Here is a 22,865-nt window from a genome sequence, read left to right as displayed (position 1 = left end):
TGTAATTAATAGTTTGATTATTATAGATAAATAGATATTACAGTCAATCTAAGTTAAATGGTGTGCTACTTGAACAAATATTTTGTAGATGAAAATGGCCAGCATAAGGGTATGTGACATCTAATAAATTCTTAAAAAATATTAATGAAAATTAATGCGGTAAAATTACTTAAATAATATCAATGAAGTATTAATGAAATGTTGGGTACTTGCTGATTTGTGTACCTTTTGGCGTTTAATCAACCCTTATACTTAACTTTTTAAACTGTAAGTTTTTGTTAAGGAGTCGTATACATAAATAAAGCAAGCATCCTAAGTGAGCAATTTCGTTTAAGATGGCCTTTAAAACTTAGAAAGTTAAGCATATTCTTGATAGTCATTGAAATTACCATATAGTGAATAAGACCACCCACGGGGTCTTCAGACCTATACTTCTTTTTAACTTTCTCCAGCCTTTAATAATTGGAAGTATCACAATATCTTCTCAACTAATGGATCTGTACTCAAGAAAACTATAGCATACTACACAGTAAAACAGCGTGTGTAAGAGCACTAAATTTCATACGAATAATCGGTTGTTTACTGTGGGAATTATAAGGGCCCTATTTCACAGCAAAACCATGACCCAAAAAAATTTCAACTCTCAATATCTCTTCAACTAATGGATCTGCACTCAAGAAAACTATAGCATACTACTCAGTAAAACAGAGTGTGTAAGAGCACTAAATTTCATACGAATAATCTGTTGTTTACTGTAGGAATTATAAGGGCCCCATTTCACAGCAAAACCATGACCCAAAAAAAATTCAACTCACAATATCTTCTCAACTAATGGATCTGTACTCAAGAAAACTATAGCATACTACACAGTAAAACAGCGTGTGTAAGAGCACTAAATTTCATACGAATAATCGGTTCTTTACTGGAGGAATTATAAGGGCCCTATTTCACAGGAAAACCATGACCCAAAAAAATTTCAACTCTCAATATCTTCTAAATAATTGGATCTGTGCTCAAGAAAACTATAGCATACTACTCAGTAAAACAGCGTGTGTAAGAGCACTAAATTTCATACGAATAATCATTTGTTTACTGTGGGAATTATAAGGGCCCTATTTCACAGCAAAACCATGACCCAAAAAAAATTCAACTCACAATATCTTCTCAACTAATGGATCTGTATTCATGAAAACTATAGCATACTACACAGTAAAACAGCGTGTGTAAGAGCACTAAATTTCATACGAATAATTGGTTGTTTACTGTAGGAATTTTAAGGGCCCCATTTCACAGCAAAACCATGACCCAAAAAAATTTCAACATTCAATATCTTCTCAACTAATGGATCTGTACTCATGAAAACTATAGCATACTACACAGTAAAACAGCGTGTGTAAGAGCCCTAAATTTCATACGAATAATCGGTTGTTTACTGTAGGAATTATAAGGGCCCCATTTCACAGCAAAACCATGACCCAAAAAAATTTCAACTTTCAATATCTTCTCAACTAATGGATCTGTACTCAAGAAAACTATAGCATACTACACAGTAAAACAGCGTGTGTAAGAGCACTAAATTTCATACGAATAATCGGTTGTTTACTGTGGGAATTATAAGGGCCCCATTTCACAGCAAAACCATGACCCAAAAAAATTTCAACTTTCAATATCTTCTCAACTAATGGATCTGTACTCAAGAAAACTATAGCATACTACACAGTAAAACAGCGTGTGTAAGAGCACTAAATTTCATACGAATAATCGGTTCTTTACTGTAGGAATTATAAGGGCCCTATTTCACAGCAAAACCATGACCCAAAAAAATTTCAACTCACAATATCTTCTCAACTAATGGATCTGTATTCATGAAAACTATAGCATACTACACAGTAAAACAGCGTGTGTAAGAGCACTAAATTTCATACGAATAATCGGTAGTTTACTGTGGGAATTATAAGGGCCCTATTTTACAGCAAAACCATGACCCAAAAAAAATTCAACTCACAATATCTTCTCAACTAATAGATCTGTATTCATGAAAACTATAGCATACTACACAGTAAAACAGCGTGTGTAAGAGCACTAAATTTCATACGAATAATTGGTTGTTTACTGTAGGAATTTTAAGGGCCCCATTTCACAGCAAAACCATGACCCAAAAAAATTTCAACATTCAATATCTTCTCAACTAATGGATCTGTACTCAAGAAAACTATAGCATACTACTCAGTAAAACAGCGTGTGTAAGAGCACTAAATTTCATACGAATAATCGGTTGTTTACTGTAGGAATTATAAGGGCCCCATTTCACAGCAAAACCATGACCCAAAAAAATTTCAACTTTCAATATCTTCTCAACTAATGGATCTGTACTCAAGAAAACTATAGCATACTACACAGTAAAACAGCGTTTGTAAGAGCACTAAATTTCATACGAATAATCGGTTCTTTACTGTAGGAATTATAAGGGCCCTATTTCACAGGAAAACCATGACCCAAAAAAATTTCAACTCTCAATATCTTCTAAATTAATGGATCTGTGCTCAAGAAAACTATAGCATACTACTCAGTAAAACAGCGTGTGTAAGAGCACTAAATTTCATACGAATAATCGGTTGTTTACTGTGGGAATTATAAGGGCCCTATTTCACAGCAAAACCATGACCCAAAAAAAATTCAACTCACAATATCTTCTCAACTAATGGATCTGTATTCATGAAAACTATAGCATACTACACAGTAAAACAGCGTGTGTAAGAGCACTAAATTTCATACGAATAATTGGTTGTTTACTGTAGGAATTTTAAGGGCCCCATTTCACAGCAAAACCATGACCCAAAAAAATTTCAACATTCAATATCTTCTCAACTAATGGATTTGTGCTCAAGAAAACTATAGCATACTACTCAGTAAAACAGCGTGTGTAAGAGCGCTAAATTTCATACGAATAATCGGTTGTTTACTGTGGGAATTATAAGGGCCCTATTTCACAGCAAAACCATGACCCAAAAAAAATTCAACTCACAATATCTTCTCAACTAATGGATCTGTATTCATGAAAACTATAGCATACTACACAGTAAAACAGCGTGTGTAAGAGCACTAAATTTCATACGAATAATCGGTTGTTTACTGTGGGAATTATAAGGGCCCTATTTTACAGCAAAACCATGACCCAAAAAAAATTCAACTCACAATATCTTCTCAACTAATGGATCTGTATTCATGAAAACTATAGCATACTACACAGTAAAACAGCGTGTGTAAGAGCACTAAATTTCATACGAATAATTGGTTGTTTACTGTAGGAATTTTAAGGGCCCTATTTCACAGGAAAACCATGACCCAAAAAAATTTCAACTCTCAATATCTTCTAAATTAATGGATCTGTGCTCAAGAAAACTATAGCATACTACTCAGTAAAACAGCGTGTGTAAGAGCACTAAATTTCATACGAATAATCGGTTTTTTACTGTGGGAATTATAAGGGCCCTATTTCACAGCAAAACCATGACCCAAAAAAAATTCAACTCACAATATCTTCTCAACTAATGGATCTGTATTCATGAAAACTATAGCATACTACACAGTAAAACAGCGTGTGTAAGAGCACTAAATTTCATACGAATAATTGGTTGTTTACTGTAGGAATTTTAAGGGCCCCATTTCACAGCAAAACCATGACCCAAAAAAATTTCAACATTCAATATCTTCTCAACTAATGGATTTGTGCTCAAGAAAACTATAGCATACTACTCAGTAAAACAGCGTGTGTAAGAGCACTAAATTTCATACGAATAATCGGTTGTTTACTGTGGGAATTATAAGGGCCCTATTTCACAGCAAAACCATGACCCAAAAAAAATTCAACTCACAATATCTTCTCAACTAATGGATCTGTATTCATGAAAACTATAGCATACTACACAGTAAAACAGCGTGTGTAAGAGCACTAAATTTCATACGAATAATCGGTTGTTTACTGTGGGAATTATAAGGGCCCTATTTTACAGCAAAACCATGACCCAAAAAAAATTCAACTCACAATATCTTCTCAACTAATGGATCTGTATTCATGAAAACTATAGCATACTACACAGTAAAACAGCGTGTGTAAGAGCACTAAATTTCATACGAATAATTGGTTGTTTACTGTAGGAATTTTAAGGGCCCCATTTCACAGCAAAACCATGACCCAAAAAAAATTCAACTCACAATATCTTCTCAACTAATGGATCTGTACTCAAGAAAACTATAGCATACTACTCAGTAAAACAGCGTGTGTAAGAGCACTAAATTTCATACGAATAATCGGTTGTTTACTGTAGGAATTATAAGGGCCCCATTTCACAGCAAAACCATGACCCAAAAAAATTTCAACTTTCAATATCTTCTCAACTAATGGATCTGTACTCAAGAAAACTATAGCATACTACACAGTAAAACAGCGTTTGTAAGAGCACTAAATTTCATACGAATAATCGGTTCTTTACTGTAGGAATTATAAGGGCCCTATTTCACAGGAAAACCATGACCCAAAAAAATTTCAACTCTCAATATCTTCTAAATTAATGGATCTGTGCTCAAGAAAACTATAGCATACTACTCAGTAAAACAGCGTGTGTAAGAGCACTAAATTTCATACGAATAATCGGTTGTTTACTGTGGGAATTATAAGGGCCCTATTTCACAGCAAAACCATGACCCAAAAAAAATTCAACTCACAATATCTTCTCAACTAATGGATCTGTATTCATGAAAACTATAGCATACTACACAGTAAAACAGCGTGTGTAAGAGCACTAAATTTCATACGAATAATTGGTTGTTTACTGTAGGAATTTTAAGGGCCCCATTTCACAGCAAAACCATGACCCAAAAAAATTTCAACATTCAATATCTTCTCAACTAATGGATATGTACTCAAGAAAACTATAGCATACTGCTCAGTAAAACAGCGTGTGTAAGAGCACTAAATTTCATACGAATAATCGGTTGTTTACTGTGGGAATTATAAGGGCCCTATTTCACAGCAAAACCATGACCCAAAAAAATTTCAACTCTCAATATCTTCTCAATTAATGGATCTGTACTCAAGAAAACTATAGCATACTACTGAGTAAAACAGCGTGTGTAAGAGCACTAAATTTCATACGAATAATCGGTTGTTTACTGTGGGAATTATAAGGGCCCTATTTCACAGCAAAACTATGACCCAAAAAAAATTCAACTCACAATATCTTCTCAACTAATGGATCTGTACTCATGAAAACTATAGCATACTACACAGTAAAACAGCGTGTGTAAGAGCACTAAATTTTATACGAATAATCGGTTGTTTACTGTGGGAATTATAAGGGCCCCATTTCACAGCAAAACCATGACCCAAAAAAAATTCAACTCATAATATCTTCTCAACTAATGGATCTGTACTCATGAAAACTATAGCATACTACACAGTAAAACAGCGTTTGTAAGAGCACTAAATTTCATACGAATAATCGGTTGTTTACTGTAGGAATTATAAGGGCCCCATTTCACAGCAAAACCATGACCCAAAAAAATTTCAACTCTCAATATCTTCTCAATTAATGGATCTGTACTCAAGAAAACTATAGCATACTACTCAGTAAAACAGCGTGTGTAAGAGCACTAAATTTCATACGAATAATCGGTTGTTTACTGTGGGAATTATAAGGGCCATATTTCACAGCAAAACCATGACCCAAAAAAATTAAAACTAAGTTTAATAAGTTTAATAATTTCACTCAAATATTTAATTTCATTTTAATATTTCAGCCACTTTAATTTAAATTATTTTTTGCGGGATTATATTTTTTACTTTTTTTTTAAGTGGATACTTGAATAAATTGTTCTCCTACTTGATTCGCAACAAGTAATCCTAATCCTCACGTAAAAATGAGGTCTAGGGCTCAAAGCCAGCGAAGCGAAAAAGCATGCTTTGTCCTCTAGCATGATACCATGGCTTTGACTTGCAACCAGTACAAGTTCTTCTTCTTGCAATGGAGAACAAGTCATGTGTCAATAAAACTCCGAAAACGAATTTCTGCGCAGAACATTGTTACATAAATTTGCCTAATACCAGTTTTCTCGCTATTTATTATCAAACCAACTACAGACGACAATTTAACTATCTGTAGTATTCAAAGTTAGAAAAAAGTTGTGCCAATTACATGGCAGTTATTTGCAGCAATAAGAAGTGTAAATGTTCACACTAAATTGTGTTTTTAGTACCGTTAAGCTCTACAAGAGAGCAACATTTCACCGTGATTGCGGAACAATGAAATAAACCATAAAAACTATTTTATAATATGTAAAGAAGAAGCAACTAGGCAGAAGGATGCATTTTGCCACTATTTGTGCATATAAACAGTTTAATGAACTTGTACATTGTTATATAAAGTGCACGTCTACTGCTTTCGTTTCGGGAAATCATTTTATATAACATCTCAATGTGATTTTTTTTTTAGAAGCGGAAAATCTGCATAAAAATTTCCAGCAACACTAATGCTCCATGGAACATAGTTTGGTTCCGTTATATTTACGGGATAAATAGTACCAGCCTAGAATTAAAAAAAAACTTCAGCGATAGCACTGAGTCCATTGGTTTTCTAAAATAAGAATGTGTGCAAAAACTCTATCATAGACACTAAAGATCTACAAAATATGGAGTTGTTTTGTATGAATGGATTTTAAAAACAACAAAATAGGATCATTTCTTTAAAAATATTCTTAGTTATCCCTAAATCCAGTGCTAGAGTTAAGCAGAAACTGACATCAAGTTTTTAAGAAACACAAAAGAAATATCTAGCCAATCACCTTTACAGTAAACTGTTCCAACGTTATTCAAACGATTTAGTTGAACTGCAAAAGTATATGAACTAAAACTGACCAAAAAAAGGAGAAGATTTTTATAGTAATATACCTGAAGGACAGCTGGACCGAAAACTGGGTAGAGAGAAGCATCTGTCAACATTCAGTCCACAACTAATACTGGGCCAGGTGTATCTAATAAAATCAAAGCTTTCTGGTCAGGTCAATTTTTATTTTTTGGCAAACTAAATCATTGCTTCAATTCACCACATCAGTTTCTAAAATTAGGTATTTATATATGAAACTATTGCAAATTTCCTTCTAACTGCTTTTTAGCAGAACTCCTAAAGGACATTAATGCTTGGAAGGGAACATTAAAAAGTAAAAGTAAAGTAAAGTAATTGCCTATTTTTTCAGGCGGGGCTTAACGTCCAACTACCAATTAGTTGTCAAGGACGGAGGCGATTAGCTAACATAACATACTTTACAGTAAATTTCTTTTATTAACATTATAAAATCCAAGGCCTAAGACCGGGAATCGAACCCAGTACTACAATACATATTAGCTTCGCAGGTCTCGCCTCTAACTGCTCGGCTACCGTGGCGCCTGGAAGGGAACATTATTTCCTGCTAGTTTATCCTATTATAATTATAATACCCACAATATTCTATTTGCTTATTAAAGCTTAATTTCTTCCTGGATTTTGACTACACTGCAAATCACCTTTGACGGCACCTTAGAAGTAAATTCTTTTCTTTAGTTCAACAAGTCTATCAGACAAATAACAATTCAATTTTACTAATATAGTTTTTGTTTAGTTCATAGTAGTGCAGTCAGTAAAGTCAATTTGCCTTTACAAAAACAAAACAAAACAAAATCGTAGAAGACGTCAATGCGGGAAATCTGGAGAAAATTAGGATTTTTGTCTTTATTAAAAAAAAGTTCACGATGTTTTTCAAATAAAACAAGCCAAAATGTAAGCATGTTTGCATATACAAAGGCTTACAGGAAAATCTAGGGAACTGTTTTCAAAAAGTGAAAATAGAAAGGTCACATTTCCCTTGGTCTCGCAAATGTGTTCTTACCCCCCTTTTTTTGCCGTAATCTTTGTGTCACCTAAAGCCATATGGTATTTTAGTGAAGTCTATTTGATCCAGCTTTGGTTCAGAACTCGGGATTTCCAGTGACTGACCCATGGTATACTTAAAATCTTTTCATAAAATTCATTGTTTTCCAGCAAATTTTAACTTAAGAAAATTGTTGATTGTTTTTAAACGAATGGCAGACAGTACTTTAATTCCGTCTACTCTCAAAATATTTTATTATCATCCGGAACTAATAATTTCCCAAATAAATTACCAAACTTCCTTTCTGTTTTAACCACAAGGAAAGAAAGGAAAGAGGTAAGAAAACAAAAACTCCCTTATAATCAGCTGATTGAAACAGTGGTTTGCAAAAGAAAAGATTTAAATTATCAAAAGAGTAAAGAACGCGACTAGAATGATTGCGTAAGACCAGAGAGAGAGAGACAAAGTGAGAGAGAAAGGAAAGAGAGTAGAGAATATTTCACCGCATACAAAATACATAATACATAATGCAGTATTTATTGTTTATATAGAAGAAACTGGACGAGCAGACCAATATCTTATTTGTGGTTTTGCGGTGCAATACAAAGAAGTGAACCATACATTCGAGTATAAACACAAACAGAGAAGTAACTGCTACAACTAGTTGTGCGCTACTATAATCTATTCAAGAATAATTTTACAGAGGAAAAAAAACACCACCAGACAATGTAATAACCAAATCTTCTTCACTCCTTATTTCTATCTCTTATTAAGAGGTTTCTTCAACAAAATCAAATAAATTAACAAGGTGGTCCCGCTCAGAATCCTAAAAAAAAGTTTATGATTCATCATTTCCGGTCACCCTTACGAGGATACTTTGCAACTTCCATACATAAAACCACACTGATGCATTTCCCAAATTCCTTTGCAAAGAAGAAAATATACTAGTATGATCGATCGAATGATTGGCTATGAGTTTGCGGGCAATCAGCTTAGCCTCTAGAAATGGTAAGTTATTAATATATATATATTTTTTTTTAATCTTTTATTGTAATTGACCACTGCAACAGTTGTTGCAACAAGCAAATATGGTGAAAGAAAAAATAAATAAAAAGAAATCATGAGTGGAGAAGGCACCCAGTGGTGTCACTCTAGTAACGTGCTTTGCTCTCACGGGAGAGAAGATCACGAGGCCATCTTCTCTTCAATCTCCTTAGAGGATTACCTGGCAATGTGGAGGAAGATAGGTGTTCTATGAGAGGGTTAGGATGAGCTGTTGTAGAGTGGAATGAAATTTGAGAAAACTAGTGTTAGCAAGATCTGTAATGAAAGGGATTTTGAGGTCATTATGGATAGGTGAGGTTAGATACATAGAACGGAGCATTAAGAAGTTTTCGAAGTATTTTTGACTGTAATGCCTGGAGGCTTAGTGAGTTGGAAAGCTTAGTCGTTCCCCATTCTTCGATGCCGTATGACCAAATGGGTCGCAGTAGCAGTAGATGTAAGAGTCTTTTGTTATGTAGGTTAAGTTTCGATTGTTTGTCAAGTAGTCTGGCGAGAAGTTTGTAGCGTTGGTTAGTTTCTTGTCTTTTGTCTAGTATGGGGATTCCATGTCAATTTAAAATCTTAAATTTAAAAATTATACAACTGGATTAAAGAAACCAATGGCCAAAATGTTTAACAATTTCATGGGAAAATGTAACTAATAAAAGTTATATAGATCGACATGGATGCAATGAGCATAAGAACTAAATGATCCTAGGAGCCACTTTTATTGCGTAGCAGGTTGTAAAAAAACAACAGCAAAGTAACACTTACGTTGCGTAGCAGGTTGTGAAAAAAACAACAGCACTGTCAATGAACTTTACGGCAAGAAAAGCATAGTGATTGGCTAGCGGAAATCAAGTGGTCCATAATTTTAAAAAAAAACTTCAAGCAAAGAAAAGGGGTGACGTCACATGTTTTAGCTGGGCCGTAGACTGTTTAGTTTTTTCTTTAGCTGATACAACTGTTTGATGTGAAGAATTGTTTACTTCTGTTAAAACATTTGCATCAAGAAGATTTGGAATAATCAAAAGACAAAATTCATCACCAAGCTAGGCAAAAATTATCATTCTTCTTAGTAGAAGCTGTACCAATTTCTCTTATGAGAAACCTTTAAAGTAAAAGATTAGAATAAACAAAAAAAAAAAATAGAATCATTTCAATTTGATAAGGAAATAACAGACCTGGATACAGCCTGGGGGAATTTTCTATTTAGCAGATGTGGTGTGGCTATAAAAAAAAAGAAAAATATTGTAATAATAGCAAAGAGAGAAAGAGGGAACTAGCGCGACCAAAATCTCTCTCTTCTTAGTTATTATTTCCTTTTTTCTATAGAAAGGATACAAAAGGAGACCGACGGGGAAGGAACACCTAACAATAAAGGTCGTCACAAACTATAAACACAATTGCAGGGCACGAGTACCACACCAGTTAAAACGTCTTGATGCTGTTCCTCTATACTAACGCACGCAACTTTTTTCTAAATAAACTTTTTTAAAAAAAACACACAAACAAAATATACAGTTCCCCTTTTTTCCAAACATGTAACTAGTCTGGGTTGATTTCTACTAGATCTTAAGAAAGTGAATTACACTAGGTGGGGGTGGCGGTGGGGGGAGATGGATGAGAGACTGCACCTAAGGGCAAGTTAGTCACTTAATAGAGAGCTATTTTGTAGTTTGGAGGGTCTGCTTCAATAGCACCATACCAAATAGTATGATTATAATGTAAAAGGGGATGGAAGAAAATCTATAATCAGAACGAGAGACCATGTTAATAAACATTGTACTCAGAGCAAAAAAAAATACATAAATAAATACCAAGATTCTATCTAAACATTAACGTTATGGTTGTCACATTTATTTAGCTGCTAGCTGCGGGTTGTGAGCCTTGAAAATAAACCATACCCACTATTGAGTACTAGAAACAACTATTATATTATTAAATATTTAGTTGTTTACCACAAAATACGTTAACTTTTAAATGCAGTCCATCTTCTTGGATCTAAGAACATCTATTAATACCTAATGAGAGGGAATGTGCCAACAATTTTCTAGTTTTAAAATGAAAAATTAAACTAAATGGAACTCACAACCATAATATTATATTGTGATTAGCAATGCCTTCATTGACTAGAAGATTTCGGATAAAATCAATCAAACGGACAATGACAATGACTTTTCCAACATGGCACCAATCAATTTATTGGCATTAATCAATAATAGACATTGCTTTACTTTTTACTTGATTTTATAAGCATTTATTCCTAATCATCAATAATATTAAGTAGTTGTTTTTTCTATCCAACAAAAAACAATTCTTATCGCAATCCAGTTGAGTTAAAACAAACTATAAATGCCCTATAACTGGTTAAATAGATGGTGAGACTGTACTTTACAATGAAATGGCACGTTAGAACAAAAAGCATACCCCCACTTCACACTAAAAGTGCACTGAATTTTCCTAGGAAAAGATTGCAAGTAATAGTTATAGATCTACAAGTGAGCAATCACTGTACTTAAAGAAAAGCATAGGAGCTATTTTCCGATGGCTAATATCTGTCTAAAAGCTTATCTCCAGGTCCCCTATGCTGAGGACTAAAATAAATACCAGGATAAAGGATTTTTTTTTGGACTCAGCAGATCTCGCCACGAATATATTAGGTTAACAATCAATTTAAATAAATAATAATAATAAATTAAAAAATGTAAGTCTGCAAAAAGAGTTTAATATATGTAAAGGGAAAAAAGTAGCAGACTGTTACTAACTTATACATCCACCATTTAAAGCGAGCAATAATAAGTGCATTTAATCACAAGAAGTAAAAAAAAAAAAAGCTTCAGGGGCAAAAAGATGTAATTTTATCATAACAACCATCGCTACAATAATAGTTATGACAGGTTACTACGAAGAAGGTTCAAAAAGAAAACACTAGGCTAACTCTGTTTAATACAAGTGTATAGAGGATGTGAAGAAATGCAACACACAAGGTGCAGGAAAACATAAAAATAAAGACAAATCTAATGTACGTACGATGGTAAAAAAAAATAAAAATAAATAAATAAAGTCAAGTGCCAAGTCTAACCTCCTCCATATCCTGTTCTAAGATCTAGAAAAACCTTGGAATACAAAATTAAGTCCACTATAAATATAATGGTAAGATAGCAAGGTAAGAAGTATTATTATAAAGCTGGTGGGTACGTGCTGTGTAAATGCTGTAAGTCCTTTTAGGTCAGTCCCTCCTCATGTGCGCCCGTCATACCTGCCTGCTGCTCCTTCTACCACTTCATGGCCATAATCTTAAGACTCAGCTTCCACCACAACAATCTAACTGAACCCTACAACTTAGTACTACCCTTAAATTACTTTGTGTAAGCATATACTAGCTCTTTTATTTCCTATCAATCATATTAGATCAAAGATCTGAAAGACACGCCTACTAATTTAGTTAATTAAATCTTCAACTACAAACAGCCAAGGAAAGAGAGAGAGTTGGAATTAAAAGAAGAGAGTAGATTGATAACTTGATTGCAACAATAAGATATGTAGATTTTATTAGTTTTGAAAACAAGTCAGCAGCGTTATTCTTTCAGCTAACTTTTGCAATTAAGTTTTTTAATTAATTTACAAGTAACATCAAGACAAATAATATAAGAATATCAAAATATACAAGAGAATCGTGTGGGTGTTGGCCCCAGATTTTTACTTATTAATATGACTATTTTAAAATGACTAGACCATTAGACGAGGATAATAAAATAAGCAGACTTTACTGTTGAAATTAACACTACATTATAGTCTACACTATATTACAATTAATGTAAGCTCACTTGAAATTACTGACAAGATTGACTCTGTGATTTATAGTAGTGAGATATAGATATGTAATTTTACATCCAACGGAGATGGTGATAACGGCCAAGGTTGGAAGAATTTATGAATGAAACTGTTCAAATATTAAAAAAATGCCGGCTAACTGTAATTGTAATCAATAAATTAGTAAAAATTTACAGTTTAAATATTTATTTCTGAACTAGAAAGCTTCTTTTTTATCCCCAGTAAATTAATTTGGCAAATAGAGCAGTATGAAAGGTCAAATCTTTAAAGAGACCTACTAAACCAAGGACCTAACCCTTTATCTAATAGAAGAAGAATTCCAAACAGTGACTAAAACGTTAACTTGAAGAATTTAAGGATAATTAAGGCTAAGAACTTGGTCAAACACGTAAGGAATTTGCACTTTATCCTCCAAAAATATAATACTTTTATTGAATAAAAATAAAACACACAGACTCACAAAAGTGTAGAAAACTCTCTATATCCGTGACATAGTTCACATTTTTCCCACACTAAGTTCTAAGAGGATAAGGACTGAAATTCTTATGCCGTCACAACATCTAAAGAAAGGTCTCAGTGTAGATATGTACTAAGTTGTACTGCTTAGTAATATTTGGGCGCTTAATAACTTTCAGATTATTTAAAGTAGATAATAAAATAGACTACAATACAAAAATAATCAGTTCTACGCTATCTAAATTACACAAATATAACTGAGAACTAAGCGCACTTGGTTATTAACAAATAAGTACGTCAAAAAAAGTCCCTTGAATAAAATTGTTGACAAACTTTAGAGTTAAGTATTAGTTCCATTTCTCCCAACTTTCCTGTGTAACCAGGACTTCCGCAGGGAAGCATTTTAAGAACCTATTTTATAAAAATTTAAACTACGGATCTTCCTTTGCATCTCACAACAGTAACTTCGGACCTCTGATGATGATACTGATATCACTTTCCATCCTGAACCTATCTCGGCCTCTAGACAACTTCAAGAACATCTATCCTTAACAGAAAATGGAAGATAAGGGTGAATAATCAAAAATATATTCAAACCACTTTTATGCTTCGACACTCAACTTGTCCTGGTGTTAAAATGCTGCTTACTTCTGACAGAGTGCACTATCTTGGGTTACATAAGGACAATCGACTAACTTGGAATCCTGACACCTTACTGAAAAGAATGGAGGAGTCAAAAAAAGATTTCGCATCCTATCCTTGCTTTTTTGTGCAACACGGCAAAAACACTTCGGATCCACCCAACAATTCAGTCGGAATCCATCAAACTCTCAATAAAGTGACATTGTTTCGTTACTTAAATAATCTAGAACAACCCTAGCTGATTTCTTTCGTTAACCACGATCTTCTGGATATCGCCTTGACAGGTGGAATCTGTGGCTTACCGCCGGTAATCGCTTATAAGTTACAGTGGATGAGGGTACGAATATAATGTGCATTTTAAGAAAATGATAAACAGACACTGATAACAAAAAATCAATAAACTAGAATAATAATAACAATTGTACACTTAGATAAAAAGTAAAGTCAAGATCATGACAGTCGATTGTATTGTTGCGGTAGTTGAAAATCTATATAAATAGTATGCATTGGAGTTTAATGGTCGTTGATCAGTATCGCTGATTGTTTCAGCCGGCTGTAAATCCTCTTGTAAAGTGTAAAGGAATACCAATGCCAGCTAAATAAAGCGTTGCAAGCACTTCCTCTATTCACCAAGTGTTAAGATTATAGTTTTTGAACTCCGAAAGCCAACATTGCAACCATCTGATCTATAATTGTCACTTAACTCTATTTGTTTGAGTGAAGTGTGCCTTCGTCTTTTTCTTCTAACCCTCTCGCTGTCTTCCGCTCTTGGAAAAGACAGACGGCCACGATCAGCGAGCACGCACATTCAGAGAGAGAGAGAGAGAACTGCCCGCCTCAACAGGTACGTTCTAACTAGAGGCACTTGTCTTCCTCCTCAGCAATACTTTCAATCTGATCCAATGAACTACTAGCTCCTGTTTAAGTTCCACCACTAATTGACAGAAACCTTAACAGCTGAGCTGGACTGGATGTCTTTCAATTCAATTAATGTTTTATGCATGACTATTGGATGTTGTTGATAGTGTACTTCTAAACAACTGTTTGTAACCACTTGGTGTCTAAAAGTGCTGCAATATAAGGGTTTTCCCTTTATCAAGATTTCTTTTTTATCCTAAAAATGTGTTGTGTCCTTAAAAAATGTGATATATCTAGGATGTATTGATAGAAACATTGAAACAGAGGGGCCACTTTGTTGAGCTTTCAATCCAGCAATAAAGTCCACATCAACTTAACACTTGAAATAACAAATCCTTAAAGTCGCTCATCAGAGTCCAGTTACTTCTTCAAATCATTTTTTTTTTCCAGGAAAAATGTATCAAATAAAAGTGTAAAGGGCATTCAAGAGGAAATGGTATCTAATATAACCTCTGTTTAGACAAAGTTTAACCGACACCAATGTTTTAGCAACAAATATTTATTTATCTTCTTCAATTTAAACCAATTTCCAAAGAAGAAATATGATTAGTCTTGGAAAAGTACAAAGTTAAGCTTCTATACAAAGAATCTTGCTGAATGGCCACAAGTTTTGCAAAACTTGACTGAACAATGTAAAAACAAAAGAATCTACATTTATTTTCTTCAAATTTAAAAATTATAGAAAAGATGGCAAATATTATGTATAGATATTTTCATGTCTTTCCTTCCACGAAACAATTTATATAATTACTCGCAAGATAGAATATGTATAATTGGTCTAGATAAAAAATAAGTATACATTTTTAACCCAAACAACACGTTATATGAATTGCGTGCCGCCAACTAGAATATATACCTATGTACGAGGGTCGTTTGAAAAGTCCGTGCAAAAATAAAAACTACTTAATTTTTTGAGGTAAACCTTTTTTATTTTTCAACATAGTCTCCTTTTAGGCTTATACACTTCGTCCAACGCTGCTCTAGTTTGTTAATCCCTTCCGAATAATAGGATTTGTCCAAGTCTGAAAAATAGCCATTCGTTTCTGCAATCACCTCCTCGTTTGAATAAAATCTTTTTCCCGCCAGCCATTTCTTCATATTGGGGAACAAATACTAGTCCGAGGGAGCCAAGTCTGGAGAATAGGGGGGATGTGAAACGAGTTGGAAACCTATTTCCATTAATTTTGCGACCACAACTGCTGAGGTGTCAGCTGGTGCGTTGTCGTGATGGAAAAGGACTTTTTTGTGGGCCAATCGTGGGCGTTTTTCTTGCAGCTCGGTTTTCAAACGGTCCAATAACGATGAATAATATGCACCTGTAATAGTTTTGCCCTTTTCCAGATAGTCGATGAGGATTATTTCTTGCGAATCCCAAAAGACAGTCGCCATAATCTTTCCGGCCGAAGGAACGGTCTTCGCCTTTTTTGGCGCAGATTCCCCCTTGGTAACCCATTGTTTAGATTGTTCTTTGGTCTCAGGAGTATCTATGTTTCATCCACAGTGACGAAACGACGCTTAAAGTCCTGCGGATTCTTCTGGAACAGCTGCAAACCGTCCTTGCAACACTTCACACGATTTCGTTTTTGGTCAAGCGTGAGCAATCGCGGCACCCATCTTGCGGATAGCTTTGTCATGTCCAAATGTTGATGCAAAATATTATGTACCCGTTCATTCGAGATGCCCACAACACTAGCAATCTCACGCACCTTCACTCTTCTGTCATCCATCACCATATCATGGATTTTATCAATGATTTCTGGAGTAGTAACCTCAACAGGGCGTCCAAAACGTTCAGCGTCACTTGTGCCCATATGGCCACTCCGAAAATTTTAAAACCACTTATAAACTGTTCTAATCGAAGGTGCAGAGTCACCATAATGTTTATCAAGCTTCTCTTTAGTCTCCTCAGGCGTTTTCCCTTTCATAAAGTAGTGTTTAATCAACACACGAAATTCTTTTTCGTCCATTTTTTGAAAATCACTCGACTTCCTCGATTCAAACGAATGCCAAACACAAAGAAATAGACCGATCTGGCTGAAACTTGGTGTGTGTTCTTCCAAGAGATGCTACTAACTAAACATAACCTCGATACGCGCCAGTAGTGCTATCTCTCTGACTTTGCACGGACTTTTCAAACGACCCTCGTATATATTTTACAGGAATATGAAAAATATGGCTCCACCACAGGAGTTCAAATTGGAAAAAGAAGTTAATTTTGTATACGTTTGAAATTCTCTTTAATTTTTATTTTATATTTTCCTCGTCGGAGTTAAGTATTTAAGGTGTCACCGCAAAATACAAAATATGTGTGAATGAGAGAGTTGAAAATAGCACAGAACAGATTAGATTAGAGCATCCTCTCCAGAGCCAATCAACGCAACCAAACGAGGCTTCTCATAACTTATCATGTCGCCGCCAGCAGTGGAAGTGGTTCCAGAAGAGGCTCCTGCTCTTCTCTTAAGATCTAGGATTTGTACCAAAAATTAGTTTTTGCGATCTTTTTTTTGTCCCAATACACCAACAAGCGATGGAGATAGAATCAATGTATAAGTCTCGGACTTTACTAAAGCTCTCATGGAGTCCATTGCAGATACTCTCGCTATAGTATAAGTAGTAAGCCAATTAGCACATCAATTTGTTAAAAAGAGAAAGTCAAAGCTATAATTAATTGATTAGAAAAAAAATCAACGCAAAAACTTCCCCTGATTATTAACAAATTGAACCATTTTTATGGCCCTACAATTATATTTAATAAGAATTTAGTCTAAGAAAAGATTTAATAATTTACCGCCCTGCCCCCCAAAGGTTGATTTAGTAAAGTAGTTAAAAGTTTCATTTACTTCACCCAAAATTGTACGTGGCCAGAACTTGAAAAAGTGTGGGCAGAACGCTGTAATGGATCTAAGACAATGATTTCTTCTCCTTTTTTTTCCAAAACTTTTAAGTAGCTTTTTCATTCTCATTTCGAGGTGAGGCTCAAATTAAACTGAAGTGGATGGGGAAGGGAATACCCTAAAAACTGTCCAATGAATCCTCTAATCGTACTGATAAACTGCTCCTTAATAATCAACTCACATTAGTTTTAAGCACTTAATTGATATACTGTTCCAACTTTAATTCATTATAATGTTTCCTCAGAAACTTTAAAAGAACATTATTTAAAAGAAAGAAGAGAAAAAGAAAAAGAATACCATATTTTGAAACTAAATAATGAAGAGCACATTTCTATTTAAAGTTAATTAGGACTTGGAGGTCCATTAGGCAGCATTTAACTCTTCTACCTTAACTTAGGCTTGATAAGCACACTATAGTTCAAACGTACTTTAAATGCCTAATAAATTAAAAAAAAAATGGCTTTAAAAAAGAACGATCATCTAACAATATAATATGATCATTAAATTTTCAGAACAAGTGATTTTAATTGGGTTCTGGTCTCTGAGAGTACTCTGAGGTTGAGAATCTCAGATCTGAAGGGGCATACTCCTGAGAGCAAGACCACTGTACTTAGTCCTCAGTATATACTACCAGGAACCCACATTCATCATATTTATTAGATAGAATCTAAACTCAGGAGAATATTGGCCTATAAAACTCTAATAACTGAGCGTAACATTAAGTGAAATGAGGTTCCAAACTTTTTTTTTTTTTTTTGAACAATTAATGTGACACACGATAATAATTTTTCTTCTTGTGTGGTCCAAAAAGCGCTAAAGGTTATCAAAAGTATTCGAAAATAGTGAAGTTCTTGTATGAATGTCTCCTGTAAAATGTAGCGACATTCCCGAAATAGAGAGGACTAGAAGGTGATAAGTGTGCTAGTGTCCAGTTACGCTATTTGGCCACACTTTTCCCATGAATACCGCCGCTCCTAGGCGACAAAGGTTAAATAAATAAAGTTTAGAATTAATATCATTACTTCTAAAAAATTCCATGTTTATTATCGTGAAGTAAATTTTGGACGTTTTAACATGTGTACTTTTCAAAGCGATATTCTGAATGAAATATTTACTTACAATTGGGTTATTTGTTAGACCATCTTAGAGCAAATTTTCTGCTCTTTAAGAATCTGCCGTTAATGTTTACTTAAATTTTATTGTTTTCCTATCTTTTCACACAATCAATTTCTAACGATTTTCTGTAATGAGAGTTCACTGTGGGGATATTCTGTAGGGTTCATTACAGTTCATAGCTCGGAAAATTAATGCAGCTTGGGGCAGCAACAGTATTAGTGAAAGCACTTTGGATCTTGTTTCATAAATTTCAGTAAGGAGATTTTAAACTTACCGAAAATGATGCTATAAGGACTGTCGTAGTAAAAAGTGGTCCATTCTTTTCGGATGATCACGGTAGTACAGATCATTAGCCACACTGTTGATACAGATGGTTTAAACAATAATCGGATAGTAAAATAACTTATGTACAGAGCTGCTTCATGATTTGAGGTTAGCAAGTTTGTTTATCAATCACAACACTAATGCAACTAAAAATTGACCCAATCGATTTAACCTATTCGATTTTTAATGACTAATCGAATGGCGACTAGTAATAAAAACTGGATCCTCTACAATTTTAGAAAAAGTTCTGGTTACAATTGTTCAAGATTAAGTACCCACAACTTTAATTCAATTCAAATTGTAAATGGATTAACTACAGGTAAAAGTTATAAGGAAACATCTAAATACATACGTGGCCATTTGGAATAAAAAGAATCATTGAAATTTAATATGCTCTGAGTTACGAGTACATATAAATGTGTTAGTAATATGTAGAGAGACTTATAAACTTCTTTATAAAATATAAATGATTCCCACGGTATCGAAGAATATTTGTTGTTAGGTTATACGCGTTCTGAAGAGTATTTTATCTATATCATAGAAATAATAATAAGGACAAAGCTTTGAAATAGAGATGGTAAACAACAGAGGATTGTGTGACATTGAGGGCACAGTGGTATTCATTTAACAATCCAATCAAAACTAACTTATCGAAAAACCACCTACTATAAAATTGAATACATAAAAGTTAAGTAAATATATTTACGATATAGGTATTTTTATTACAATTCTATACAATGTTGGTATATAGGAAATTTTATGACTTTGTCTTGTGCAGTTTGATATCTTATACTACTAAGTTAGTAATCTGGTCTACTTTGTAGCTTAAATTGCATTCTTTAGTTTACTTGGTATGCTGCATTTAAATATCTGTTTTTATTTTCCTCGAGAGAAATGTCTGTGGTCGTAACAAATATACGCAATTTGAGTGAATATGACAAGTCAACAAGGAATACATAGTGACTAAGTATTCAGTTTTGATACTATAACTTCCGATAATAAAGTTAAGGAAATCCATTTACCTATAGCTTTCCGTCTTTGTAACTTAACTGAATTGATTTTCCATTCAATTTCAGTGGTAGCCAGCCACTTCACCATAGAAGTATCTACAAATCTTCTCCCATCGTCTCAAACTTTCCAAGACCTCATCCGCATTCTCCACAACGAGGCCAGGAAAGTCGTACGTAAGGAATTTATTTTTCCCATAACTTTTCGCTATTGTTACCAAGCTGTTTACTTTTAGTGATGAATGAATACCTGAAACCGGACAGAAACTGAAAAAAATATGCGAACTTTAACGGATGAAATCAACGATATTATTAAACACTGAGCTCTTACCACATTTCCAATGCCTCTTGTAAGTCCAGCGCAATTAAAACAGTTGTGAGACTCCATGCGCCGCCCTCTCCAAGCGTTCCTGCTTTACTAAATGGCTCAGAAGATCACTTTTTGCCAGCAAAATGTCGTGCAGGGTGTGCAGATTTACTGAGCGCCATGAAATTGAGGTGAAGTTGATTTACAGCTAGAGATGTTATGCGATCGCCAGCATCGAAACTTAATTTTGTGGGTGATTCCAGTGTATATAAAAAAAAATTAAAACTGTTTCCCTCCCTCTTTCACCTAGAGGTGCAATTTGGGACTGCCGTTCCTTATTCACTAATTTACGGAGGTTGTAATTTTGGGTCTGGCCCAGTTTTGTCTTCAGAGCCTCACAACTGGAGCGCTGGACTTATAACACTGGAAATTTGGTAAGTTCACAATGCTAAATAATATCGTTGATTTTTATTTGTTATAGCACGCTTGTTTTTTTTCTGTTTCTAAACGGGTTCCGATTTTCATTCATTACTAGAAGTAGATTTATCAATTTTATGAAGAGAATTTGACTTCTCTTCTGTTACGCACCACACTTTCAGACTGAATGGTTAGAAAAAGGAAAATATTCGTGCTACAACGGTTAAAATCAATATTACACGATGCGCTCAGGATTTCTTATGACGTCCCCATTTTGTGCAGCAGAGAAGTGATATAAGTGTTTGTTTTTCTGAGGTCTGAGCAGCATATCTGTTCTAGTTTTTAAAATAAATCGATCCCAAGATAAAGCGTTCCTGGAGAAATATTTCGGAATCATTGTAACAGACCTTCCTGTCCAGCAACATTAACTATTTCCGTCAAAGAAATTGAAAACAGTGGAGCCAAAAAATAATTTTCTAAAGCAAAGAGCGAATAATAATTAATGCCACCCAAAATTTTACAAATGAGAAGTACAATCGGCTTTAATCAACAGTTTACCATTAAAAAAGTTATATATTGAAGTTCTAAATATATTCTACAAAATGCAGAGTATAAGGGAGGAAATAACAAAGAATAAAAAATAAGGAACACGCCCAGCATGAGGTCTACAGAAACTTCAAGAGAGTTTATATATTGTATGATGATGAATCAACTAGATCTGGCGATCTCAAGCGGAACTAAACCGATGAAGGATCACAAAGTCATGACGTTAGTTAATGGTAGATCTAGTGAGTAGTATATTTTATCAGCAAATTTTCACTCAACATCAGATGTGATACAACATAACTGGCTATACCTAGATGGCAGGAGGTTATCGCCAAAAAAAATATTTATATTACAATAGTGTACATAGTACACACCTCTCTCAGACCTACTAGTCCGCCCTTTCTAGACAATCGCCGTAAGATATTCTGACGTAACTCACCACAAATATTAATATCTTTTTCTTTTCTTCAGTACTAGGAATGTCTACTGCGCATCCAATATCAACTCTAACGAAGATTACTACTTAAACCATTAGATATACGCACTATTCAATAATTACACATATTTATTCTATTAACTAGTTTATAGCTCCATGTTGTTTATAGACAAAACAAATTTATAACGTATGCTTTTTTATTTGGTTAAAATTACATATTATACCAAATAATGAATAAATGCAAAATTCAACCAAATTCTACTTTTTAAATTTAATATATTCTAAACGTTCTAAAATTTATTAAGTAACTACTCTGTCTTACTTTATTATATTATATTTATAAATAAATAAAAGAATAAAATAAAGATAATGAACTTTATAAGGATATATTACCTTGGTGTGCGGTTTGGGTTCTCTGTTAAGTATTTCCAAAGGGGTCCTGATGCTCGGCTTGCCCAGGTACCAATCTTCCTGGTGGTTGTAATCTCCTAACACCTGCACCAATCTTTCTACGTTCACATAGTTGTCGTCGTCAACATGGCAAAACCATCTGTAAACATAAAGATTTATTAATAGTAAACGATGTAGTTAGTTAAAAATTTTGTAAGACAAAATTCACTTTTCTTTAATAATTATAATAATACGAGGGGAAAAATAGCAAAATTTCAACATTAAACGTTCATATAAGAGAAATTTATAACTAGTTAAGAGTTAGGCAAAACTACTAAACAAATACAACTTCCGCCCTTTCCTTACTTCGCAGAGATTTGGAAATTATAGCCGCCATAGTCAACCTTAAAATTCATAAAATTTAATCTCGTCTTTCGACCAACGTATTCTTTGCTTTTTATTATAATTTATTCGGTTATTTGTATTTCGTATTTGCTTTTGTCAATCAGGTTTTGTAAATAAGACGGCTTAGAACAAATAAAATCGAGTGAAACGAGATATTTTTTCCCCTGTCCTCCAAAACAGTAAAGTATTAACATTTTTTAGAACACCAACTTAGAACACATTTA

General features: G+C 34.0%; 1 protein-coding gene across 1 annotated transcript in view; it reads right to left on the bottom strand.

The window, feature by feature from the left end:
• Positions 1-22,865, bottom strand: part of fng (Fringe glycosyltransferase) — a 100,988-nt gene that overhangs the window by 36,629 nt on the left and 41,494 nt on the right. Inside the window, exon 5 of the mRNA XM_074127438.1 lies at positions 22,240-22,396. Within this exon, the coding sequence (XP_073983539.1) occupies positions 22,240-22,396 (157 nt within the window). The remainder of the gene's footprint in view (positions 1-22,239; positions 22,397-22,865) is intronic.

The sequence above is a fragment of the Rhodnius prolixus genome, unplaced genomic scaffold (genome assembly GCF_049639745.1).
Source record: "Rhodnius prolixus isolate KJV_2025 unplaced genomic scaffold, Rpr scaffold_3, whole genome shotgun sequence".
NCBI lineage: Eukaryota > Metazoa > Arthropoda > Insecta > Hemiptera > Reduviidae > Rhodnius > Rhodnius prolixus.
Note: the sequence above shows the minus strand (reverse complement) of the source record. Positions and strands in the feature narration are given on the sequence as shown.